This window comes from Pithys albifrons, chromosome 3 (genome assembly GCF_047495875.1).
Source record: "Pithys albifrons albifrons isolate INPA30051 chromosome 3, PitAlb_v1, whole genome shotgun sequence".
Taxonomy (NCBI): Eukaryota; Metazoa; Chordata; class Aves; order Passeriformes; family Thamnophilidae; genus Pithys; species Pithys albifrons.
Genome location: NC_092460.1, coordinates 2,365,358 through 2,383,689, shown reverse-complemented (window position 1 = coordinate 2,383,689; position 18,332 = coordinate 2,365,358). Strand labels below are relative to the sequence as shown.

At 50.2% G+C, this 18,332-nt stretch overlaps 1 protein-coding gene across 2 annotated transcripts in view; it reads left to right on the top strand.

Moving 5' to 3' along the window:
* LOC139669667 (contactin-4) overlaps positions 1 to 18,332 on the top strand; it is a 338,597-nt gene that overhangs the window by 166,383 nt on the left and 153,882 nt on the right. For both annotated transcript variants that reach the window (XM_071550205.1, XM_071550204.1), the window contains exon 3: positions 10,123 to 10,259. In XM_071550205.1, the coding sequence (XP_071406306.1) occupies positions 10,205 to 10,259 (55 nt within the window). In that variant the 5' untranslated portion in view covers positions 10,123 to 10,204. The remainder of the gene's footprint in view (positions 1 to 10,122; positions 10,260 to 18,332) is intronic.

Genomic DNA, 18,332 nt, shown 5'->3' with positions numbered 1-18,332 from the left:
CCAAGCCCTGTCCAACCTGGGACACTCCCAGGGATGGGGTTAAATCACAGAACCACAGAATGGTTTGGGTTGGAAGGACCTCAAAGCCCATCCAGTGTCACCCCTGCCATGGGCAGGGACACCTCCCACCAGCCCAGGGTGCTCCAAGCCCTGTCCAACCTGGGACACTCCCAGGGCTGGAGCAGCCACAGCTTCTCTGGGCACCTGTGCCCTTTCCACCCTTCCAGGGGAGAATTCCTGCTGCCTCTTTGGAGAGCAGGCTGAGTGTGCTCTGAGCTCCTCCTCTTTGCTGGTGCTGACTCCATCCATGCCAGGAGGGAGGAGAATCTGCTGTTCAGGAAAGGGCTTAAAAATAGGGAAAGGCTTTAAAATCTGAAGGTGGCTTCAGTATCAGACAACAGTGTGTGCATCCAGCCCCAGGCTCGTGTCCTTCCTGGCTCCTTTCTGTTCCTCCTGTTGCAGAGGAGCTCTGGGCACTGCTGGCACCTGGGCAGGGAAAGCTCCTTCCCAGAGGCAGCAGGGTCTGCTCCTCACAGCCCCGTGCCAGGTCCCTCCTTGTGGAGGGTACACAGAGCCCTGAGCTGGGGATAACAGAGCACACATTTGTGCTCAGGCTTTTGAAGCTGTTACACATCAATCAGGGCCTCAGTCGAGTTTGCAAACCTTGTTTCCTCTCATCTGTTGCCTGTGACAAGCAAACCAGGGGCTTGCTGTGATATCTCAATAAATCCTGGCGCTGCCATCCAGCCATTCCCAAGATGCCACGCAGCTCCCAGCCTTTGACACAGTCACCACTGCAGAGATGGCTCTGGTTCTGCCTGCCCTGGGCTTGATTCCTTCAATAATTGATATTCCAGACTGCAAACCAAGCTGGGAGCAGTGCCCCTTCCTTGCCATTCCTGTGCCAGCTGCTCGGTGCCTTCCAGCTGGAGAGCCTCTGGCACCAAGGGTGGCACACACAGCCAGGCTGGCTCCTGATTCCTCCTGGCAGGAGCCAGTGCTTGGTACAAAGATGCCTTTAAAAGGCCACACTCCTCCCATGAAAACCAGCAGAGGCAGCAAAAGGCAGCACCATCCCATCATCTGCACTGGCAGCGTGGGCAGGTGCCAGGGGGTTGTGGGCTCCAGTCAGGGATGGCAAACACACACACAGGGCTTATGTTGTTCTGCTGAAGAAGAACCCCCAGAAATGACACACTGTGCAATCCCTTTGTCTTCATTCTCAGGTTTACCTGCTTTGATGTTTGGTAATTAAATCAGGGTTGTGGTGCAGGCTGTGCCCAACAACAGCAGTGGCTACACAGGGGTGTCACCCCCATGGATGGGTCACCTCCCCTGGCACAGCCAGGAGCTCCTGCCCTCCCCTTGGCTCAGAGGGTTCAGCCACAGGTTTTATATCACCTCCTGCAGAGATTTGTTGCCCAGGCAGGAGGCATCTCCAGGTGCATGGCCATGGGCAGGTGGGCTCTCAGTGGGCAAACCTTTGGCCACACCACCCAGGCACGTGTTGCTGTGCCCGTGGCACTTGGCAGCTGAATCTGCAGCTCTGAGGGCTTGAAATTCCTCACAAAGTTCCCGGGAACAAAGCCTAATCTGTTTGGTGTTACAGCCTGTTTATTCCCTGAATTCCAAGCCTGGATAACCCCAGATGACATCCTTGCCTGAGCAGCAGCTCTCGCTTCTCCTTGAACACCAAGCCCCAAAGAACTTGCTGCTGTATCTGAGCTCCATCAGGTGGGCAGATGCCTCCAGCCTTCAGGGCTCTTCCTTTGGCTCTTGGCTTGGCTTTGGAGGGTTTGCTGTCCCAGTGGGAGGGAGAGCTTTGTGTTCAGGCCATGCTGAACCTGAACTATCCAGTGAACTGATGTCAGGGCTAAATGAGCCTGTTCTGCAGCACCATGGTCAGCTCTCCACCTCCATCTCTGCCTCCCTAATAGTTTTCTTGGGTAGAAGCTCAATTTTTTTATGAAAATAAAAAGTTTAGTTGTAAACTCAGACTGTTCAATAGCCAAATATCACTAACAGGATCCTCACTCAGCAGTGTCATTAGTTCAGTTTTGCAAAGGGAACTGTGACATCACTGTTTCTGCAGTCAGGAAGATCCCAAAGGATGCTCAAGGAATGTCTGTGCCTTCACTTGATATCCCAAGTGTGATCCTCGCCTTGCTGCTGGAAAGAAGCCACTGGCAATGGGAGGAAAGGCAGGCTGGGAGTGTGTGAATTCTCTGTTTTGCTGTGTTGTCTGTTATGTGGGTTCCTTGGGCTCACACTGAGCTGTTTGGCTTCACACCACAAGCTGTGGTGAGAAACAAAGCACCCAGAAGAGGCTGTGGGCAGGAGAACTGCTGAGAGCAGCAGGGTTGGAGGCAGAGCCTTCCAGCACTGAGAAAATGGGGTTTGAAATTGGGGACAGGCCAGCAGGCAAGGCAGAGGAGCTGCTGGGGTGGCATCTGTGTGCTCTGGGCTTTGCTCCCTCAGAAGGAGGACAACCTGCAGAGCAGGAATGGTTTCTGACACCTGCCATCAAACTGGTGCCAGGGCTCAGCTGCAGCACAGCTCTGGGTGGTGTCTCTTACAAACCAGTGGGCAGCCAGAGGTGAGGGCAGAGCACCCCAGGGTGGTTTCAGGGCTGACAGAGAGTCCCTGGAGCATGGTGGGACCAGAGGCACCAGAGGGTTCTGGGCCAAGGTGGCTCAAAGTGGAACTGTCACCACCCCCTGACCTGCCTGGAGCTTGGGGAGGGCAAGCCCAGCTCCAGCTCTGCCCCTCCTGGAGCAGGTTCCAGCTCAGAGCAGCCCAGGAGCTCAGACATGAAAGGTGTTCTCATGTTCACATCAAATGTGCAAAGTGTTGGTGTATCTTTTCTGTCTCCTTCACCCAGTTCTGGTCTTCTTTCCAAGGTCTCCCTGGGTGGAGCCTTCCCTTCTCCACACTGAACAGCCCCAACTCTCAATTCCAGGCCATCCTTTAAACACTAAATAATCCCATACCAGGGGTATCAGAATGATTGTGGTGGGTGTTTCCTTTTTCCTTCCCTAGATGATTTTTGAGTTTAACAAAACAGTTAAGAACATTTCTGAGCCCAAGCATCTCAATTATGTGGGTTTGAAGCCTTCTGGTGGGAACAGGTGATGAGGGAACTGTTGTTTTGATACCTTCTATTCCCAGGAATCCACTGAGTATGAGACTGGCCTCTTACCACCAGTTTTTCCAAGTTAATCAACTTGCTTGGTGTTTTTCTTCTCTAAATTCTGTTTTATACTCTTAAACCCCTTCAATTTGTCCCTCTGAAGGAAGACACCACATCAGGCAAAGTGTTCTTCCTGTGGAGAAAACTCTCCCTTTGTCTTGGAAATAAAAAGGGATTTATTTTGTAATCTCCAGAAGTGAAAAGTAAAATGTCATTAAGATGCCGATTTCGGAGATGTTGTGGAATTATCTTCAATATTTTCTGTCTCATGGACAAGATGGTGCTCTCTGATAAGGTGGATTTTGGGAAGGGACCTATTCAAAAGTGAAGAACTTTGAATATTATTTATCTTTCCCCAGAGAGTGCAACTGTCTGGGTTCATTATCTTGAAGTGCAACTTCTTGGCACGCAGAGTCCTGGGAGCCTTGGGGGGTTTGGTGCATCATTCTGTCAAACTGAGACAGCAACAAATTACCCCTTATTTCTTCAGGAAATTCATGATCAAAAGTCAGATGGAATTTAATAATCCACTTGGGCCAACGACTTCTTTTTGCATCCAACATGTGTGTGTTGCCTGGGGGGAAGAGGCTGCTTGGAGAGCACAAGGGTTGGGTGGGCTGGCCCTGTGCCCTGCTCTGCAGTCAGGTCTCTAATTGATAACTTTTCCTATCAGAAAAAAATAAAAAAATTAAAACTGAACCTGTAATGGGCTTCACAGGCCATTGAGGAGGGATCAGTGATAGAGTTTGGAGAGCAGGGCTGGACTCACTGAATACCAACTCAAATACCTTTTGCCCTTTTAGTTTTGCTGACCCTAAAAGTGGCATATTTAGGGTTTATAATTTATTGCTTGACCAGATGGGATGACCTTTGGCTTTAATGCACCACAACATCACTGGGGGTGAAGTTGGGAATTGTTTTTAAATTGCTGAGTTTTACCATAACTGTTCTAGACAATCTCCAGTAAAAGACTCACTAAAAGAGGATAAATTCTGATTTGTAGGAAATTCCAGGCTGTGAAGTTTCACTGTTGTGGCTTTTTGTTATGATGATGTTACTCCTTGTTTGAGCAAATGCCTCTGGATTTGTGGTGTGATGAGCTGGTTTTGTGCTGAGCAAAACTTGAATATTCCCTCCCAGGTGCTGCCACAGTGAGCATTTCTCAGCATATCCCTTTGAGGAAAAGGTGGATTAATACAGAGAGATCCCTAATTAACAGCCTTAATTCAGCCTTGCCTTTAGGCACCCAGATCTCCTTTCCTGGAGATGATTTATGCTTGCACCTCATTCAGGTTTCACAGGGCACTGCTGAGTTTCCTGGGGGCAAGGGGCAGAGAGGGAGGTTCCAATGGCAGTGTCTTAGTGGCTGGTAATTAAAAGCCTTTAATTAGGGTCATTTTTGCTTTAGGGGCAAAACTGCTCTGATTTATGTGTTCAGAAGGCAGGAATGGGCTTCTCCTGCTCTTGGGAATATCCATGTTTGGGATGGTTTGCTGGTTCCATGGACTGTTCTAGTAGTGACCAAGGTGTGTTCAAGGAGTGTCCGTTATTTGGGGTTATTTTTGGCTAATCCACTCTCTCCAAGCAGCTTTTTTGAAGCTGGGCCATTGGGTGCTGCCTGAAGATCAACTGGGTTTGGTGCTTCCAGGCTGAAGTCAGAGAGGGTGGTGTCATTAATAGTTATTTCTGTATGTCTCTAATTAAATCAGCAATAACGAGTCTCCCTGCCTGCCCCAAACAAGCAGAGCTGCCCCACCACCAAACAGACAGAGCTGCCCCACCCCAAAGAGGCAGAGCTGCCCCACCACCAACAGGCAGAGCTGCCCCACCCCAAACAAGCAGAGCTGCCCCACCACCAACAGGCAGAGCTGCCCCACCACCAACAGCAGAGCTGCCCCACCACCAACAGGCAGAGCTGCCCCACCCCAAACAGACAGAGCTGCCCCACCACCAAACAAGCAGAGCTGCCCCACCACCAACAGGCAGAGCTGCCCCACCACCAACAGGCAGAGCTGCCCCACCCCAAACAGGCAGAGCTGCCCCACCACCAACAGGCAGAGCTGCCCCACCACCAACAGGCAGAGCTGCCCCACCCCAAACAGGCAGAGCTGCCCCACCACCAACAGGCAGAGCTGCCCCACCCCAAACAGGCAGAGCTGCCCCACCACCAACAGGCAGAGCTGACCCACCACCAAACAGGCAGAGCTGCCCCACCCCAAACAAGCAGAGCTGCCCCCCCACCAAACAGGCAGAGCTGCCCCACCCCAAACAAGCAGAGCTGCCCCCCCACCAAACAGGCAGAGCTGCCCCCCCACCAAACAGGCAGAGCTGCCCCACCACCAAACAGGCAGAGCTGCCCCACCCCAAACAGGCAGAGCTGCCCCACCACCAAACAGACAGAGCTGCCCCACCACCAAACAGGCAGAGCTGCCCCACCACCAACAGGCAGAGCTGCCCCACCCCAAACAAGCAGAGCTGCCCCACCACCAAACAGGCAGAGCTGCCCCACCCCAAACAGACAGAGCTGCCCCCCCACCAAACAGACAGAGCTGCCCCCCCACCAAACAGGCAGAGCTGCCCCACCACCGACAGGCAGAGCTGCCCCACCACCACCAAACAGGCAGAGCTGCCCCACCACCGACAGGCAGAGCTGCCCCACCACCACCAACAGGCAGAGCTGCCCCACCATGACCAACAGGCAGAGCTGCCCCACCACCAAACAGGCAGAGCTGCCCCACCCCAAACAGACAGAGCTGCCCCCCCACCAAACAGGCAGAGCTGCCCCACCATGACCAACAGGCAGAGCTGCCCCACCACCAAACAGGCAGAGCTGCCCCACCCCAAACAGACAGAGCTGCCCCACCATGACCAACAGGCAGAGCTGCCCCGCCACCAAACAGGCAGAGCTGCCCCACCCCAAACAAGCAGAGCTGCCCCGCCACCAACAGGCAGAGCTGCCCCACCACGACCAACAGGCAGAGCTGCCCCACCACCACCAACAGGCAGAGCTGCCCCACCACCAAACAGGCAGAGCTGCCCCACCCCAAACAGGCAGAGCTGCCCCACCACCAAACAGGCAGAGCTGCCCCACCACCAAACAGGCAGAGCTGCCCCACCACCAACAGGCAGAGCTGCCCCACCACCAAACAGGCAGAGCTGCCCCACCACCACCAACAGGCAGAGCTGCCCCATCAACAGGCAGAGCTGCCCCCCCACCAAACAGGCAGAGCTGCCCCACCACCACCAAACAGGCAGAGCTGCCCCACCCCAAACAAGCAGAGCTGCCCCACCACCAACAGGCAGAGCTGCCCCACCACCAAACAGGCAGAGCTGCCCCACCCCAAACAGGCAGAGCTGCCCCACCACCGACAGGCAGAGCTGCCCCACCCCAAACAGGCAGAGCTGCCCCACCACCAAACAGGCAGAGCTGCCCCACCACCACCAACAGGCAGAGCTGCCCCATCAACAGGCAGAGCTGCCCCACCACCACCAACAGGCAGAGCTGCCCCATCAACAGGCAGAGCTGCCCCCCCACCAAACAGGCAGAGCTGCCCCACCACCACCAAACAGGCAGAGCTGCCCCACCCCAAACAAGCAGAGCTGCCCCACCACCAACAGGCAGAGCTGCCCCACCACCAAACAGGCAGAGCTGCCCCACCCCAAACAGGCAGAGCTGCCCCACCACCGACAGGCAGAGCTGCCCCACCCCAAACAGGCAGAGCTGCCCCACCACCAAACAGGCAGAGCTGCCCCACCACCACCAACAGGCAGAGCTGCCCCATCAACAGGCAGAGCTGCCCCACCACCACCAAACAGGCAGAGCTGCCCCACCCCAAACAGGCAGAGCTGCCCCACCCCAAACAAGCAGAGCTGCCCCACCACCAACAGGCAGAGCTGCCCCACCACCAAACAAGCAGAGCTGCCCCACCACCGACAGGCAGAGCTGCCCCACCACCGACAGGCAGAGCTGCCCCATCAACAGGCAGAGCTGCCCCACCACCAAACAGGCAGAGCTGACCCACCACCAAACAAGCAGAGCTGCCCCACCACCGACAGGCAGAGCTGCCCCACCCCAAACAGGCAGAGCTGCCCCCCAGCCTGATTTTTTGGGGATATGTGGCATGGGCAGAAGTTTAGGGAGCACTTTCATCTTCTACAGATGATTTTTTTTGTGTGTATTTAAACTCTAGTTTAAATAATTTACACAGTGGGAGCTCATTCCATCAACAATCTCTGCTAATATTGTTAGAATGATGTTTGTCTTCATCTGGTGGGTGCAATCCTTGTTCCCCTTGGGTGGTGCCCAAGCTGTGCCAGGTGTGGGATGGCAAGGAGGTGGCTCAGATGCCACCACAGAGCCAACAGCCTGACAAATATAAATGGCTGTGTCTTCCCTGATCCACTGCAGTGAAATCTCCATCTGGTGCATGGGAATAAATGCCCAAAGGGGGGAACACAATGTGAAGACTGACATTGTTTTCTGCATCTTTTTTCTTAGATAATTAATTTTCTGAAGTGTTTCTTCCCATTTATCATGGGCACGTCTCAGGAACATGCTGTGTGTGTGGCATTGTTGTATCAGGCACAGAGTGCTGGATACATTTAGTACTGTGGGAATGGTGTGGAAATGCAACTCCAGAAGGGATAATTTCAGCAAAGGAGCTGGAGATGGATCAGGACCTGACAGACAAGCTGTGGGAGTCAGGAGAGCTCAGTGAGGTGCCACCAGCACGTGCCCACTGCCCCTCATCCCCCTGAGCCTTGTTTTCAAATTCCCTTTTGGTTTTTAACTCCTTACACAAAGGGAAGGGTAATGTTTATCTTGGCACTTGGAGCAACAGCTCCCACAGCAAACAAAACCTGTCTTTCAAGTACTGGAAAAACCCAGGGATGTGCACATCAAAAAATATTGCTGGGAAGATCTGCACTTTGGGGGCCACATCTTTGGGGCACCTTCTGTTTTGATTCCATCTGCTGGAGAGTCTGTGCCTCTCCCAACCACAGGCCTGGATCCAGCAGAGGATTCAGAGCTGGATCTGGGTTAGAAACCTGAGGTTTGGCTGAATCTGGGCCATGCCTGGAGTTCAGGAGGTGGGAGCTGCCCATGCCTGGGATGCTGCTCCTCTGGAAGGGCACTGTTGAACTCCTTGCAGAGATCAAGCAATTTTCTTCAATTTAGGGGAAAAAAAAAAAAGAGGGATTTTGCTTGACTTTGGTCAGACCTGAAGGTTTCTATTTTTAGGGGTTTTAAGTAAAAAACAGATGCAACACTTCCTGCCCCTGGCTCTGCTTGCAGACAGAGGGCTGAGTGCTGCTGGCACTAATCCCCAAGCAGGAGGGGCTTGGGGAGCCCCTTGGCACGTTGGCAGCTCCCAGCCAGTCTGGGGGTGCCCTCCATGGGCTCCTGGCAGTGGGCTAAGTCGATAAGTGCTCTGCCTCTTGTGTTTTAATTAGGTATCAAAGGCTCTGTTTCAGCAGCTCATTGCAGAGAGTGAAGTATCTCATTGCAGGGTAATGAAGGGAAGCTTTGGAAGTGACAGGATGGGTTTAGTGATGGGGATAATTCCTGGGAAAACGAGAACAGGGGAGATTTTCAGCACTTGATTCACCTCAAATTTCACTTGAACTGGTGTAAAACCAAGGGCTGGTACAACCAGTAGGATTTGGTGGGGCTGAATGATCTCAGAATCTTCTCCAACCTAAATGATTCTGGGAATTTGGTATTTGGAGTAAAAACAGGATTTGTCCCCCTATCAAGAGCATGTGGAGTGAAAAAATACAGTTCATAAGTTCAGTATAAACACAGAGTGTAACTGCTTAACTGTGCCAATCAATACAATGGTCTGTGATGACCTTTTCCTCCTAAAATTAATAATTAATCCTCTAATCATTCCCTGAAGTTATTCATTTCCATTGATTAGTCCTCCCTGCGAACCCCCAGCAAGCCTAATCAGTCTGTGTGAGAATTGATGAACAGGAGCAATTAATCTCTACCCCTTTCAAAGCTGCATCTTCAGATCAGAGGGCAAAGATTCTCCGTCTTGTCAGGGCACTGAACTTGACTTGATTAGAAGAATCTCACCAATCTGAGCTCCCAAAGGCAAGCAGAGCCCTCTCCTGCTGCCCCTCCACGTGGGATTAGCCAGGCAGTTTGTCTTGGAAGCACAAAGGCCCCTTAACTCCAAGGCTCCAGTGAGATGAATAAATGATAAGAACGTGTGTCTGCCTTGATTTATTTATTTTTAATATTTAAATGCCTGCTCTGGAAAAGGTTCCTTTCATAAAAGAAGGAATTTTTTTCCCCTCTTGGTTTTCTTGGAGGAGGATGTTGGTGCTTTGCAGAGAAAGTCTCAAATTGTCTGCTCACAAATTCTGATTATTTATAAGTTGTAATAGAGTGAGAGGGAAAAATCAGTTTTTACCTGGAGGTGTTTTTAGGTTGATTTTTTGAGAAGAATTTTAGAGCAGTGAGGATGGGAGTGAAATGGGGAAAACATCCCCCTCCCCTGAGCAGTGTGAGAACCTTTCCTGCAAAGCGTTCCCTTGCACGTGCTGGATGATGCTTGTAGAGAAAAATTAGAGTAGTTCTCATAACTTCAGAGAATTACTCTAATTTTTCTCTTATTTGTGATCTACAGAGTTCACTAATTACACCCCAGATTAGGTGCCCAGAGAGGCAGGGAGGGAATCTGAGAGACACAAGAAACCTCCCAACAGCCAAGCACAAGGTGCAGACTTGGGTTCCAGTTCTTACTCCTCATCTGGTACCCAGAAAACTCAGACACAAATCACTCCCCAGATTGATTTTAAATGAAACATTTTAAAAACTTTCTTTGTTGATCTTCAGCTGCAACATTCCTGGAAAGGAAAAACAAGCTGGTAGAAGGAGCATCAATCCTAACTGTCCTTGGAATGTGTCTTTTCTCTTGCAGATTAAAGGTTGCCTGAAGTGTCCAAGGAGAAGAGGAGACTTTTCTGCTGCAGGAGTGGCCTCTGCTCTGGCTGGAGCTGAAGATGAGGGTGCTCTGGGAGCTGCTGGTGCTGCAGTCGGTCATGGTGTGCCTGGCAGGTGAGCTGGTGGCATCTGGAGGCTTTTTTGGGCTTCAAGGACACCAGTGCAGGTCCCACTGCTGGGATGTGAATGGCAAGGCTGAAATAGATCCCTGTTTAGGGATCCTGTTCTGGAATGTCCTGGGTGATGCTCCTGAGCAGCTCCTCCCATGGCTCAGTGTCTCCCATGCCAAGGTCTGCTCTGCCCCTTCCCACCTCCAGGTTGCTGTTGGTGGGAGTTGCTTTGCTGTGCTCTGTGTTGGTGTTTCCCTGCTCAGTTAAACCTTTGTGGAGTGTGGCTTTAAATGCCATTAAACTGCTGTTGTGTTGCAGCTCCATTTAACAAATAATTGGAATAACAAATTCCAGCTTTGGAACTGCCCTTGGTTAACCTTTTCATCCCTGGAATGTTCTGAGCATTCCCAGAGAAAGGAAACCTGGGAGGAATGTGCCTTTTTCCTGGAGCTGCTTGGGAATGTGGGTTTGGAGAGAGAGGAATGTGCATTTTTCCTGGAGCTGCTTGGGAATTTTCTGGGTTTGAAGAGGGAGGAATGTGCCTTTTTCCTGGAGCTGCTTGGGAATATTCTGGATCTGGAGAGGGAGGAATGTGCCCTTTTTCCTGGAGCTGCTTGGGAATATTCTGGATCTGGAGAGGGAGGAATGTGCCTTTTTCCTGGAGCTGCTTGGAAATGTTCTGGATCTGGAGAGGGAGGGATGTGCCCTTTTTCCTGGAGCTGCTTGGGAATATTCTGGGTTTGGAGAGAGAGGAATGTGCCCTTTTTCCTGGAGCTGCTTGGGAATATTCTGGGTTTGGAGAGGGAGGAATGTGCCTTTTTCCTGGAGCTGCTTGGGAATATTCTTGATTTGAGAGGAAGGAATGTGCCTTTTTTCTGGAGCTTCTTGGGAATGTTCTGGGTTTGGATAGGGAGGAATGTGCCTTTTTCCTGGAGCTGCTTGGGGATATTCTGGATCTGGATAGGGAGGAATGTGCCTTTTTCCTGGAGCTGCTTGGGAATGTTCTGGATCTGGAGAGAGAGGAATGTGCCTTTTTCCTGGAGCTGCTTGGGAATGTTCTGGGTTTGAAGGGAGAGGAATGTGCCTCTTTCCTGGAGCTGCTTGGGAATGTTCTGGATCTGGAGAGGGAGGAATGTGCCTTTTTCCTGGAGCTGCTTGGGAATATTCTGGATCTGGAGAGTGAGGAATGTGCCTTTTTCCTGGAGCTGCTTGGAAATGTGGGTTTGGATAGGGAGGAATGTGCCTTTTTCCTGGAGCTGCTTAGGGATGTTCTGGAGAGGGAGGAATGTTCCTTTTTCCTGGAGCTGCTTGGGAATGTTCTGGAGAGGGAGGAATGTTCCTTTTTCCTGGAGCTACTTGGGAATATTCTGGGTTTGGAGAAGGAGGAATGTGCCTTTTTCCTGGAGCTACTTGGGAATATTCTGTATTTGGAGAGAGAGGAATGTACCTTTTCTCCTGAAGCTGCTTGGGAATATTCTGGATCTGGATAGGGAGGAATGTGCCTTTTTCCTGGAGCTGCTTGGGAATATTCTGGATTTGTAGAAGGTCAGCAAAGCTCATTCCAAAGCCCAACTGACCTTGTCATGGGCAAGGAGTTGGGAGTAGGGGCTCAGTCTGGACCACACCAGGGCTCTCAGAGTATCTTTGGAGGTTTTCCCTCCTTGCTGTTGAGTTATCCTTGATTATTTCCTCCTCATTATTATTCTTTACCCTGTGTTTTGTTCTGAGAGGGGGTGTTATGTCTTAATTACTGTTTCTCTCCCCTGCATTGCTCCAGTTTATCTGCTGCTTGCTCAGAATGTTTTCCAGCTTTGTGTAGTAATTTCTGCTTTCTCCCCTTTCCTCTCTGCTCACTCTCAGGGTACTTTTTTCAGCGTTTTGGGTAATAACAAACTTCTTAGAATAGCATTTCCTTTTCTTCTGCTGAGCTCCACTGAACACAAAGCCACTTTCATTCTGGTACTTAAGGGGTACCTATTTTAGAAATTTGGTTCCAAGTCTTTTCTAAATGTGCTTTGACAGTTTCTGAGCTGGCAGAAAATTGGATGCAAAGAGATTGTGCTCTGCAGAGCCCACAGCGGTCCAGGAATTGCAACCTCAGGGAACTCAGGCAGGGGGAATCCATCCACTGGGAGCCTTTTATTTCAAGCAAATCAACGAGATAGTGGGAAAAACAAAGAGCATGAAAAAGACTTTCACTGTAATTCCTGTACTTAAAATGTTGATTGCAAAATGCCCGAGGTCAGCAAAAGAAACTCTCAGAGGGATGTGGTGGGAGGTTGTCATTTATCTTTTCCATCTGTTATTTATCCAAATGCATCTCATCAGCTCTGGCTTTTCCCACACTCTTCAGGAACAGCATTTTCCCTCCTCTTTGCACTGTCCTGAGGAGCTCCAGGCATCAGATTTCTTTGTCCTGCTCAGGGAGATTTATAGATTTATGGGGGAAAAAAGTGGCAAAAGTTTTGTGCAAGTTTTATCTTTGTTTATTTTTGCTGCTTTTCCCTTTGGGCCCAGAGCTGTTATTGGGGGATGCTCTTGGTTTGTCCCAGAGCTGTGTTTTGGGTGGTGCTCTGGGGTTATGAACAAACACATCTGGCTGGGAAATATTCTGAAGCTGAGAAAACTTTGATTTCCATGTTGATCAAAACATCGATTCATCCTTGTGGAAAAAAAAAATTAAGAATTTAATTATAGAAAAGAAAAAAAAAAGATAAAATAGTTTGCAGGAAGTTGTTTAAAAAGCCTTTGGAGTGTTTTGTGGGCTCTTAAGAGACTGGGAAAGTTAAGTGTTGAGTTACCTGTGAAAATAAGATTAAATCTGAAAATTCAGTACTTGTGTTTAGCTCTGATCAGTGCCAGACACACAGACACCACCTTGGCTTTGTCTCTGCTGCACAGCTGGGCAAGGAGGAGGTTTTGGGTCCCACCAAACCCCTGGGGAGGTGGGTGGTGCCACCATCCCTGTGCAGCCTCAGGGCCCCTTCAGGGACAATGAGTGGGCACCAACCACCACCAGTCCCATCCCCACTGGGATCTTTTCTGGTCTGTGCTTCCTAAATGAAGATCTGCTCCTAGAAATGGCCTCAAACCATCCAAGCTCACACCATTCAAGCCATCAAACAGCTGACAAAGCCAAAGCACGTGCCAAGGGTGCCAGTTCCCCAGCCCTGCCAATGCCCCTGGAGAGGAGGGATGTGCCAGGGATGCCCAGGGGCATTGCTGTGGATTTGCTGTTCTGGCTGTTCAGATATTGGGGAACACTCAGACAGAGCCCTGGGTCAGTCCCAGGGTGTGTTTAAACCTGCTGTCCACAGGTGCCAACCTACTCCTAATTTTGGGGGCTCTCCCCCCTCCCTGGGAAGGCAGCAGGTCCTTCTGAGCCACCTCTCAGTCCATCACCAGCCTGGCATGATATTTGTCAGATTTTTTTCCTTGTTGTTTCTAAAAACTACTGATGGTTCCTTTGGACTTGATATTTGACTTCTGTCAATTCAGGGGTTGTGATTTTATTTTCAGGAATCCTCAGGTGTCAGGTCTGGGGAAGGAGGAGCTGCAAATTTGTCACAGAATCAGTTGGGTTGGAAGAGACCTCTGAGGTCATAAAGTCAAACCCTTAATCCAACCCCACTTTGATCCTTTGGTGCTGAATAGCCCTGGTTGGTTTGGACTCTCAGATTCCTTAATTAGCAGTTGTGGTGCTGATCATTTCTGGTGAGAGGCAGAACAGGCTGTGAAAAGTAACACAAAGCTCTTGAAGTCGTGACCTTGTTGAGAAATGGTCTCCCATGGGCATCCCCAGGGATCCCAAAAACATTTCTGGGAATCAAAGCCATGCTGGAATGCAGGAGGGCTCTGCAGAGGGATCTGGAGAGACTGGAGGGATGGGCTGATTCCAATGGGATGGAGTTCAACAAGGCCAAGTGCAGGTCCTGCCCTTTGGCCACAACAACCCCCTGCAGCGCTCCAGGCTGGGCACAGAGTGGCTGGAGAGCAGCCAGGCAGAGGGACCTGGGGGGACTGAGGGACAGGAAGCTCAACAGGAGCCACCAGTGTGCCCAGGTGGCCAAGAAGGCCAAGGGGATCCTGGCCTGGATCCAAACTAGCGTGGCCAGCAGGCCCAGGGCAGTGACCCTTCCCCTGGACTCTGCCTTGGGGAGGCCACACCTTGAGTGTTGTGTTCAGTTCTGGGCCCCTGAGTTGAGGAAAGAAATTGAGGGGCTGGAGCGGGGCCAGAGACAGAGAATCCACCTCCAGGGACAGAGAATCCACCATGTCTTGATCCAACCCCACTGTGATCACCAGCCCAGGGCACTCTGTTCCAGAGTGATCACAGTGAGGTTGGATCAAGGGTTGGACTTGATGATCTCAGAGGTCTCTTCCAACCCAACTGAGAAGAGCAACGAGGCTGGAGAAGGGATTGGGGCACAAGTGCTGTGGGGAGAGGCTGAGGGAGCTGGGGGTGTTCAGCCTGGAGAAGAGGAGGCTCAGAGGTGACCTCAGCACTGTCTGGAACTGCCTGAAGGGAAGTTGTGGCCAGGTGGGGGTTGGTCTCTTCTCCCAGGCACTCAGCAATAGGACAAGGGGGCACGATGGGCTCAAGCTCTGCCAGGGGAAACTGAAGTTGGAGATCAGAAGGAAATTCTTTGCAGAGAGAGTGCTCAGGGATTGGAATGGGCTGCCCAGAGAGGGGGTGGATTCCCCATCCCTGGAGGTTTTTCAACTGAGCTTGGCCGTGGCACTGAGTGCCATGATCTGGTAAAGGGACTGGAGTTGGACCAAGGGTTGGACTTGATGATCTTGGAGGTCTTTCCCAACCCAATCCATTCTATGATTCTATGATTCCATGGCCCAGGATGAGTCAAAGCTCTGCATTGATGGGGATGTGACACAGTCTGAGTGCCTGGAGTGGGCTGGACGAGTCTGAAAGGAAATTTGCTGTGTTTTTCCTGACTTCTCTGCCATCCTTTGCCTCATTAAGTTCCTGTAGCAGGGAGTGTCAGCGCTGAAGTCATATTTGCATGTTAATGAGCTGCAGTCACAGACTCATTAAGGTCTGAGGGCACATATGCATATTTGAGAGGGGAATTTAACCCCTGAACATCCTCTCAGTGTTGAAGTTTAAACTGGGCTTAAATCCCCACTAAGCCCCACTCACCTCACACCCCCTGGGGAGGGGAATGTGAAGGGAAACTTGGAGGTTGAGATGAGAACAGTTTGATAATTAAAACAAAGTAAAATGTAATAACAATAGTACATTAGAATAACGATAATAAAAAGTAGAATGCAAGTGATGCACAGTCCAATTGCTCCTCACCCACTGAAGGATCCCAGACCTCATCCCCAACCCTGATCAGCCCCATCCTGGTACCTCCCCAGTTTATACCCTGGGCATGACATCCTGATCTCTCAGCAGGGAAACCCTTCTCAGATGGGACCTGACTGATCTAGGCCAGAATTGCCCAAATCCTAAAGTTACAGAGCACATCAGTGCCATTTCCTCACCTCTCTTTTATCTGCAGATGATTAGGTACATTATGTTTATCTCATAAGTCCATCTGGGCAAGTTTAATTCGATCTTTCTCCGAAGTTATGGAGGTGAGATGATGCACTTTAAATAAAACAGGGACTATGCAGACATTTTTCCAAGCAGATGTTCCAAGTATCTGGCTGTGTATTGATCCCCTGTGTGTTTTAGATGATGCCTCTTTTCAATTTAGCTCCTTTGCATTTGAATTAGTGTGTAGGTATTGAAATTAAATCTCATTTAGGGAGTCACACAAATAGCTACTTTTCCACTCATCTATCAGATTAGGGAGGATATGGACCTAAACTCATTATTTATTGCCAATAAAAATGGACTGTTATGGCAAAATTCGAGGTGATCAGTCTGTTGCTTTGGAGGGAAAATACTTCATGATGCTTAGAAAATCTAAATATTATTGGAAAGGAGCTTAATTTTGGAATACCTGTGTGGCCTTTGAGGAGAACAAGAGGCAAGAGATGCAACGTGTAACCTGCTGGACCAGGGGCTGGCACTTGGAGCTTGTTTTTGCTTGGTAAAGTCTGGCTTAACTAGTCCAAAACCTGCCTCTGGGTGAGGATTTAATCAGGATTCGATTCCCTGCTCCTTCCCTGTGTAGGTGCAACATTTCTGTGCCTTTCCCCCCCCCACTTTTGTGGGTGTTGCATCATTTAGGGCAGCACAGCAAAGGGGGAACCATCAGTTTCCACTGAGACTTTGGGGGTTAAACCCCCCCCGGGTTTGCCTCCCTTGGGCAGCAGAGCATGAAGTGGCTGACAGTGATCATTAGGGTGGGAGGGAGGTCTTGCAAGGGAGCAGCAATCCAGGGAATAAATAGAATAAAAAGGCAGAAGAGTCAGTCCAGCCTCTAATTACAGTGCTGGAAATGTGGGCAGGAACAGAATGAGGCTTTACTGACACACCAATGTGTGCACGGGCTGATGTTGTCCACGCAGAAAATGAGATTTCTGCATGTTTTTGTAGGGTCTTCCATAGAAATTCCTGGCCCCTCTGCAGCCAGACCCTGGTTGTCACAAGTGCTCCAGGGCTTGGGCCATTAAATACAACAGATGGTGGTGTATTTTTGTCAGTTTGTGCTCCAAGTCAGGCAGTGACAAATAAGTGGCTGCTCCGATAAATATTCTAATGAATAGAGCACAGAATGCTGGGGTGCAGCTCATCCATCTGAGCATTGTTTAATGCTGCTTGATTGAAGCATTTGTCAAAGGCTGTGACAGGCTGTGCTCTGAAATTGGGGATATGCTCCTGCCAGCACTGCACTGACTCCTTACTACAAGTTTAGAAAAGATTCCCTGTGTATTATGATGGAAAAAAAAAACAAGCCCAACTTGCACATTATCACTTCAGGGCTTCAGTTTGGTTTTTCTTATGTATTTGGGGGTTTTATTCTGCAGTAAGATAGACATGTTTAACCTCATAAATCAGGCTAAGGCAGGATTGTTAAATAGTCTATATCATATTAATTAGGCTGTGAAGCAAGGCAAGCATTACAACCATTTATAAGGGGGTACTGGAGGAGTTGCTAATCAATGAGACAGGCAACTAATTAGCCAGGCAGCAGTCAGCATCTTCAGCTGGAGCTGGTGACTTCAAACTTCATTAAACTTCCCAGGTGTGGGGGGGAAGGATGAAAAATGCAGCTATTTGAATATGTTGCTGTGTCTTAATTCCCCTTTTCTGAGTTTCAGGGCCGTTGTCATTTCTGACACATCCCGTGTTTGGTTTGCACAGCTAAAGAAAATCAGCACATTGTGTGTGTGTGAAAGCCTTGAGTTTGTCCAGGGCATGTTGAGGAGGGCATGAGTTGAGGTGGGTTCCTCTTTGTGGCTGGAATTTCTGCTCTCCCATCCTTTAGTTCATACTTTCTAAGCCTTTATAGCTTCAGGACACATCCCTGAACAAGTTGTGAGTGTTTTCACTTGTGAAACAGGGAGAATGTAATGGGTGTTCAGGGAGACTTGGAGGAATAAATTATTGCTGTCTGTGTCAGCAGGTGACAGGAAACACTCTGGGAGAGGCAGACCAAGGTTTATTCCTGTGGCATTCCCTCTCCTGCTGTCTCTGTATGGTCCAGATGAAATGGCATTTTCTCTGGGCTCCCAAGGTTTATTCCTGTGGCATTCCCTCTCCTGCTGTCTCTGTATGGTCCAGATGAAATGGCATTTTCTCTGGGCTCCCACTGTGGGGCTTTGCTGGAAAACACCTGAAGAGGGACTTGAAAGCTGGATATGAAAGCAGGGAGTGATGCAGAAGAGACAGAGGGATGAGAAGGGGCTGGAAGGAGCTGGATGCAGGAGGGGAATGGAGATGAGGCTGAGGGAGCTGGGGGTGTTCAGCCTGGAGAAGAGGAGGCTCAGAGGTGACCTCAGCACTGTCTGGAACTGCCTGAAGGGAAGTTCTGGCCAGGTGGGGGTTGGTCTCTTCTCCCAGGCACTCAGCAATAGGACAAGGGGGCACGATGGGCTCAAGCTCTGCCAGGGGAAATTGAAGTTGGAGAGCAGAAAAAAATTCTTTGCAGAGAGAGTGCTCAGG